We start from the raw sequence: 8,817 nt of genomic DNA on the forward strand, positions 1-8,817 counted from the left end.
TAACCATTTCTACTACATAGTCAGAAATCTATCCGGGATGGTTTCTGTATAGCTCCGCCCTTGGGTGACAGGTCTATAGTCTATACACAATATCTCTGTTAGTCTCTCTTCCGAGAATCCTAAGTATACAAACGGCTGGCTCGTTAGTCCACTTACACCTTACATGACGGTATGGGCTGGATGGTTGGAGTGTGGTGGGTACAGCCCAACCTGCCAACTCTACACTCGTAGTGAGGAACGAATGACCAACCGTCTGTGGCTTTGTCGCCTATCATTCCTGTTTCTCTTCACTCTTAACATTTCTCTTTCCTTCCTTAAAAGACTCCTCTCTTATAACCCACCTTTGGGATCATTCACTTAAAAGATGTGAACAACAACAATTGAGTTCATCTGGAAATTCCATACTGGGTAAAAATTAGAGCAAAACAAGTATATTATTATTATTACAGTCATTAAGAACATGAATCCTCCTTTCATATAGTGATTGTTATTCCCAATTATTATTCTTCATAACCACAAGCTATTTACATGGCCAAAAATGGCACTAAATTGAGATTACTGATGAAGGCTCTGCTATGGCAGCCTTGAGTTTCATCTCTTGATTTTACACCCAACACTCCAACCGTTTGTCTTCGCCCAGACATCTCCACCTAATGGCCAGCGTCCGTATTTCTCATCGGATCGTTGAATTGCTATTGTTAGAGACGGTAAGTACTGAAGCGAAACTGTTGCTTCTGAAAAAATAGATAGAATTGAGTGCTCTTGAGCATTGATGAATTTTCTTCGACCGGCATCAGCTGGCAGAAAGAGTAGTAGGGGGCTCTGTAAGCCTCTGCCGGTTCAATTATACTCTTCTTGTTTGCGAAATGTTTCAAGTATTGGAGTACCCAAACAAGCAATGATGTATCGTAACAGCAAATTCTCCGACTTTCTGAGGATGGAATACGACAGCACATACTCCGGAACATAAGGCAGCAACTGCTACAACTAGAACCAGAGGGCGAGGAGTCCGAATAGTGCTTTGAAAATTGTGACTACTAGGGTTCTGGACCATGTCCTTGACAGTCCTTTTATCTAGAAGTGGGATAGTCTCACTTTTCTCCTGAAAAGTTGGACTTACCATTGATCCCAACTTTTTCTCTACTGCCATCTCCTGCACAAGATAGGAGTAAATTGGATTTACTAGCCATAAATAGTGTTGTTTCAAGTTTGATCAAAATCCCAAGTGTTCCAATTTTTAAATTGAGATATATGGAAAAAAAACAATCGGTGGATCGCTATCTAGGAAAATGTTTAAGTACAAAAATGAAAATTTCACCTCATTGTTGCTTGCAGCAACAGAGAGCTTTATGCTATGGTTTTGTGAGAAGCAGACCTCTGAAAATGTGCTTGTTGGAAGTGGCACTATTTTCACATTCTGTTGAATTCTCCAGTGAACTATTTCTCTTGCTCGAACTATGTAATTCTGAAACAGAGTCGTATCAGCCTCATTAGTTATTTTATCAGGGTTGAATGGCTGCTTCTCATCCATCATCTTGTTCTCAATTAACTTCAATACTTTCTCCAAGATAAAAATGGAATCATTCTGTATTAGGAAGCTTAATAAGCAATTCAGTCTCTGAATGTTTGCAGAACTGAAGAAAAACTTATCCTCCAACTTGGGTTCCTTCAGTAACCAGGCAATATCTAAAATAAGGTCAGACATTGCTCTTTCTGTCGATTCAAAGAACTTGCATGACTTGGAAATGGTATCAGGAGTGCTAACACGGTGCCTCTTAGAGTGGAGGGTACCACCGAGTTTCTTTTGCACTAGCTGCAAATCAGAACATGTTTGTGCATCCCCGAGAAGAATAGGAATGAAGTTGGATAACCCGAGCTCTGACTCTACCTACAAAACAAAAAATAGGATACAGTATGGTTTATCCGTTTCTCATGATCCCTTATGCTACAGCTTACATCAGATTTAATTCTAGGTAGCAATATGGTAACGACAGACCCACTCCCAAGTTTTGCCAATGTAGCACATAGCTCCAAAACCTCAACTAGAGAAGAGACCGAGAGTAAAGAGATCCCCATTTGAGCCCATCACAAATGAAAGGCATAGGATGTTCAAATTCAGCTACAGATAGGCCAGACTTGCATCCAGTGAAAGCAAAACACCAGCTCCGTGAGGACTGATTATCTTTATGTTATTGCAGAACAGCTAAAACCTTCACTATCAGGAGTTCAGGACTGATTGCTAAAAGCTGTACTTTCAGAACTGATTGTTAAAATCTTTATGTGACGCTGTAGTTTCTATACTGCCATACTGTAGTATTAATGTTCTAACCAAATTCAAAATTAGCATCTAAGTGATCAGAACCTTATTTATCCTTATGCATCTGACATACACGTTACAACCAAACAACTACCTACCTCAACAAATGCAGGACCGCAAAGGGCAGGATCAGTCTTCGGGATACATATCTTGTATATCTGATGGTCACGACCCCCGGCTTCTTTGTTCTCTTCCTTGCCATGGCAACTTGCACGCTTCTTATGAGAAACGGCGAACTTGTAACTATATGTGAGATATTTTCCAGCAAATGATATTAGAAACCTGCCGCGAAAGCCATATGACAAGAACAAAGGTTATTCTTCATAAGAGTAGCTTGTATATTTTTCATGTTTAGTTAACTGGTCACCTCTCTTTTATTTTCAAGATTATAAATGTAACTTATTTAAATTGCAAGGACATCTTATAAATTCAAAGTACAATAACCTACTACCAGCAATTGCAGAATTGAGCTGCAATAGTTGATAACTACCCTCAATGAAGGCATGTATTTAAATCTTCAGAGACACGTATGCACTTTCATGTATTTTTTTTTTCGCAAAATAAGATATAGCTGTAAAGTAATGAGGTAACTCAATCCCTACTCTCAACTGACAACCACTGATACACCTTATTGTTTTTGTCATAGCTACATTTACTAAAGATTAAGAGGTTTAAACTTTGATAGAGTCATAGAACTAGAAATAGATATCTAAGTCATGAGGTACCTCAATCCCTACTCTCAACTGGCAACCACTGACACACCTTATTGTTTTTATCATAGCTACATTTACTAAAGTTGAGGTTTAAACTTTGATAGGGTCATAGAACTAGAAATAGATATCTAGGTCATCCATCATGTCTATTGGGCATCTAAAAGAACAGAGAGATTTATGGAGTTTATATGTAAATATAGCAGAAGGAACCCTTCTCTAACTTATCTTGAGAAATAATAAGTGGATGAAAAAAGACAAAGCTAACATTAGCTCTCTATGCTCTTTAATAAATGGCAGTGGAATGATACCTAATTTTAGGCTGGATCATGTTGCTGCCACAAGCTATAAACTCCACTGACTTACCCGCTTCAAACCAAGTAGGATGGACATAGTGAAGCCTAGGAGCCCGCATTTCCACCTTCACATTTCTGAGTGAAGCTCTGCCTACACCAGAGACCAACTATTTAACAAGTAATTGGTAAAACACTTCATCAAGGCAACCAAATCTAATGGAAATAGTTATATGCTATAGAAAGCAAATAAACACGTTATACATCAAAGCTTAGCAACATGGATAATCTTAGAATTTTTGCCATATGGGACACTCGGATACTCTTGTTGAATAGTCCAGTTGCTTCAGTAAGTATAATATGGGAATTTGTAGTGCATCTCGTGCGAATTTGCACAAAATTGTGATATCGTCTTTTTTGTATAATGGAAGAAAAATGGTATTTAAAAAATGAACGACTTAACTACTAAGACTAGCATATGTACATGTATACAGAAGTATCTTAGTACAACAGGTCATACAAGTGTAGCTTTCAGAGTATACATAACTGTATACATCATGTGTTGGTGTATTCAACTACCAAGCAGTGTAGGAATAAAAATATTGCATTCTGGCTTTCCCAGAAGACAAGACAATGTTTAGTACTTGATGTACTCCTACGAGGTCATGAAATGGTTTAGAAAAAACAACAGAGAGGAAAGTTTCTCTCAGAGACTTGGATCTTAAAGATATAGCTTTGGGGATAAGGAAAAGGATAGACACCCACATACCCTTTATTGGATACACATAAAATGACCTCTCCCTCATGAATGCTTCATGACTGCTTTCCTAGGTACAAGTGTTAGACCTAATCTTTAGAGGTGCAATTTTGCATATAAATTATCATTTCAATCATGTAGTAGTTTTTCTAATCTCAGGATAACTAGGATCTTTTCACGGAATTTCAAAAAACCATTTAATGAAGCCATAAATATCAAAAAGGCTTATCATGAGACAACTTAATATGTAAAGATAGAGACAATAACCAATGAAAAGATAAGATGGTTAAGACCATAACATAAAGTCACAGAAAGTCCCAACATCTTTGTCAGATGATCAAAAGTCACATGGATCGAATGCAGCGTAAGTGATGCAACTTTTATATGGGGATAAGAGACTAAAGCTAAAACTGTGCTTACGCACTTGGGGACAACCAGTGTACCTTTTAGAACCCGGAAAATCACGTCATTTAGGTAAACACTCATGTTGCCTCTTCCATACAGCATACTTTTAGGTTCACGAACAAGCTCATGTATGTATGAGACGGCGTCTCCTGATACCTGCTCAATGCCGTAAAAAGTAGATCTTGAAGTTCACAGAAAGGAGAAATGGTTGAAGAGAGTCAGCTTTAAACAAGACACATCTTGGGTACTAAAAATACAATAAAAAATTAGGACAAGCTAAGGTTAGATAATAAAGAAGTGGTACAGAAAAGAAAGGGGGGCGAATAGTAGGACCGTGTTGTAAATTTTTTAAAAGAGAAGAAGAATATATTGAACAAAAGAAAGGAACTACAAAAAATAAAGGGAGAAGAGGAGAAGCAAGAACAAAAAACCCTCAAAATACAAATTGCATTGTTGTGATAAGCGCCTCCCAATTTATAGTGAAATCCTGATAAGAAGCCTGGGTAGCGCAATGTGTTCCTTTGCACCACAAAAAGAGCAAAGAGAAACACCTTTTAAGAACTTCTCAGCTACAAGGAATTTAATATTACAAAACAAGCGGTTTGTGAAGATAAAAGGATGGAGGAAGGCGCCCAGATTTTTAATTTTGCTTCTTAAGGGATAAAGACTAAAAGATCCGCATATATGTAATTATGCTTTATTAAACGTATCTGGCACTAATATATATCGCAAAAACATTATATGTACGAACGATTCTATTTTCCGAAAGGAGCTCTAATACCTTGTCCCACATAAACTGTGGCATTGGGATGAACACAGTCAAGATGGTACAGCCAGGACGAATATATCCCTCCAATTCAACCGGCATGTTAGCCAACCATTGAAATATCTGTAAATTCAGATAATACCAACTATTAATCAACTTTAAAACCTTCAGATGAAAAAAATTTGCTTTCTCCATTAAATACTAAACTGCAATCACAATCTTTAGAATACTTGATGGCGAAGACGTCTGGGAAATTCTGCTGGATTCCAATCATAAAGCTTGAAAGATATCCGACCTGTGGGACACTACACAGAAATATTTAGTTACTAATATAAGCATGGCTTAGTAAACCAAACAATGAACATTAGGAAAGCATAATGAATTGTGGGTAAAGCAAAGCACTTTATAGTAGGCAGAAGCCAAGTAATAGGATGGCATGCAATGGACCTACCACAGATGAATAAGCACTCCTATTGTCACCGAATGAAGAAGAAATTGTGAATATCGAATTATCTTTTCCCTGATCTTTCTGGGTTTCACCAGATGCAAATGATTTGATACTATCACTACGTATGTCCTGGCAGCTGGGAAGTGAGATGCCAGGAGAAATACGTCCATCTTCAGATTCCACTGCCTCATTCACATTCTGGACGCTCAACTGTGAATTATCTGTGCCAAAACATGAGATTTATTTAAGATATCTGTAGCTCTTCCACAAGAAATAAGCACAAGCAAATATAAATGCACATAGTTTTTAGCAGAACCCAGAGCATAATTTGGCTCTTCTACAAGAAATAAGCAAAAAACAAATGTAAAATGCAGATTGCAGATTGCAGTAGCAAATATTTTTATGGTACCATTTTCATAAACTATAGATTCTTAAGTAGGCAATAACCTAAAGTACAAATCATACTTCATGACTAGCATAAGTTAAATCTATTAGATTGCTGCGTGATTATTAAAGTCTAATAATTTCTAATAGCTCCCTTCTTAGAGTTTCTAATGTCATAGCACAGAGCTACATATAATATGTGCAAAAGAAAAACTCATTTTAGGCATCTGAAGTAGACGTTACCTTTCCTAGCTTCAGCGTCAAAAACCAGGTCTTCCACGGGAATGTTCCCCTCGGTTTCCTTTTTCTGATGGACCACCTGAACTCCCTTTCCAGCTACGACTCTAGAATCTGAGGATTTCCTACGTCGCCTATTATTGTGGCGCTCTAGTTTCCATCTGCAACTTCTTTTACCTTCATCAAAATCTGGCAGGATGTGAAACCTAAAAGTAGAAAGGGAACCAACAAAATCTCGGTAAGCAATTACAGAGATGTGTTCTTTTATCTCATTCTGAATACTCAATGCATTTCCTCTTTATATTACGAATATAAGATTAAACAATTTCATACATAGGGATTTAGGAAACTACTTTTCTTATAATACAGTTAATTGAAGAGGTATTGATGTAAACTTGTCGATAGAAGCATCAGTGGGGGTTTCCAACATTTAAAATATAGATAAACCACAATCATAATTCTCTAAATGTGTGATAAAACCCACATCTCTTCAAACAACTATAGCAAAATGTACAATCATTGAATCAAATCCAAAACTCATAATGAGAACGGGAGCTCCTTTTAGAATTAGAGTCCACGACAAAAAATTGCTAAATCTAATAAGATAATCCAAAGAAGCAAGTAAAGACACTAGTAAAACTTGCTCAAAAAAGACACTAGTAAAACTTCGCGAAGCAACTACTAACATTGTAAAAGGCAGAAACTAAACCTACCTAAATTAGAACCCCAATTCAAGTACACTTTTTAATTATTCTCGAAGTAATTAGAAACTAATAAAACAAACATTATTAGCGAAGGTAAATACAATTTCCTTACAAAATTCAGAAACTACCCTAATGTGGTAGTCAATCCCAATTCCCAAGTGCCCCTAAAGTATTGTTTCACGCCGTATACCCATTCAAATCAATAATATTCGTTATCACCTCTGATACAACAATGAACAACATTAAAAAAAAAAAAAAAGTCTTTAGCCCCAATTGGTTGTATAAAAGGTACTAAAATGGTGGAGGTACCCATTGTTCTAGCATCCGAACCAATGTTTCATGGTAGAGTGAAAAATGTCTATTGCTATTAATCAGACTTATGATGTATATAATTTCTTCCTGTCAAATTATTTTTTCTAGTAAACAAAATAATTACTGCAAAAGTAAACAAAAATGAATGTTCAATATAAGATCAAATATCAATCCTTGACGAATTATCCAACCATAAACAAGCTACTTTCTTCACCATATCAAAAAATTCAAATCTTTAAAACTAAATTATCGAGATTTCAATTTGCAAACATAAATCAATCAGTGGTTTGAAAAACAGGGGCATTCACAGATCATCAAGGTATGAACTCAGGCGCCATCAATCCACCTCTAAACAACGTAAAAATGCAAACTTTTCCTATAACCATGACATTTTTTCAAGATCAAATTATCAAAATGAACACCTAAAAGAGGAAAATGAAGAAGAATTGAACTTACTTGCCACACTGTTGACAATATCGTTTATATTCTCCATCAAGAAGAAGAGAATTTGCATTAGCACAACGTAAACAAACTCTATGTCTTCGATGATACCCTTTCAATTCACTAATATCAATTTCACATTCAGGAACTTGACATCGAACTACTGCCAATGGACCAGTCCTTGCTCGTTTCTTCCCTAATTTACTTCTTTCTTCTTCCTCCAATTTCTCATCAAGTTCAGGACAAGCACAAGGTATTATTCCAGCTAAGAAATTCTCACAAGTCAATCTTGGATCTCGTTTACGAATCTTACTATTATCTGATCCATCTGATTCCTGATTCATTTGGTCTTCTTTTTCACTGCTTACAATTTGAGTAGATTGATTTTGATTGTGTGATGAATGAGAATCAATTGGTTGATGATGATGATGTTCAGGACTCCATGTTATGGTTAATTCATCATCGACATTGAAATCCAAAAGTGAATTCCATTCCCAAGCAGCTGCAGCTTCATCAATTGTATGTGGTGTTTCCATTTCTAAAAACCCTAATTTCGTCGGAAAGTGGTGGTGGTGGTGGTGGAATCTCCAATATTATTGGGGAGGAAGGAACCCTAGAAATCTGAAGGCATTGGGGGAGGTGGGGATAGGAAGGAGGAAGAGACACCACCAGGCACCAAGAGTCAACAACCAGGTGGGCCCTTAGGTGGCGACTTTGTTATAAATTAGACGTGGAGATTAATCAAACAAACTTGTAAACATTATGACGACATTTCTCTAAATACATAAATCCAAAGAGTGTAAAACAAGGTGTGATGGGTCAGAGCCCAGAGGCCACTTTCATTATTGTTCAAATTAAGCAGTTATCGTGTTTATCACATCTTCATGGTGTATGACTAACGTAGATCGTAGTCGATTTTTCAAGAAAAATAAAAAAAATGTAAAGACATTTGGGGTTCTACTCAATCACATCGACTCCTAAATTTGTAAGGGCAAAAGAAACAGAAATCTAATTATTTATTGATTATGTGTTATTAAGAATAT

General features: G+C 36.6%; 1 protein-coding gene across 1 annotated transcript; it reads right to left on the reverse strand.

The window, feature by feature from the left end:
- Positions 1-415: 415 nt before the first annotated feature.
- Positions 416-8,562, reverse strand: LOC147559335 (squamosa promoter-binding-like protein 7). The gene is made up of 10 exons (XM_086661211.1): positions 7,790-8,562; positions 6,324-6,523; positions 5,700-5,917; positions 5,479-5,553; positions 5,264-5,371; positions 4,521-4,638; positions 3,339-3,474; positions 2,412-2,599; positions 1,319-1,884; positions 416-1,153 (listed from the first exon to the last, which is right to left on the reverse strand). Exons 1-10 carry the CDS (start codon positions 8,308-8,310, stop codon positions 872-874), a joined length of 2,412 nt encoding a protein of 803 aa, XP_086517337.1. The 5' UTR covers positions 8,311-8,562; the 3' UTR covers positions 416-871.
- Between the last annotated feature and the right edge of the window lie 255 nt (positions 8,563-8,817).

This window comes from Eschscholzia californica, unplaced genomic scaffold (genome assembly GCF_041429995.1).
Source record: "Eschscholzia californica isolate CP2 unplaced genomic scaffold, dmEscCali1.0.p SCAF_2, whole genome shotgun sequence".
Taxonomy (NCBI): domain Eukaryota; kingdom Viridiplantae; phylum Streptophyta; class Magnoliopsida; order Ranunculales; family Papaveraceae; genus Eschscholzia; species Eschscholzia californica.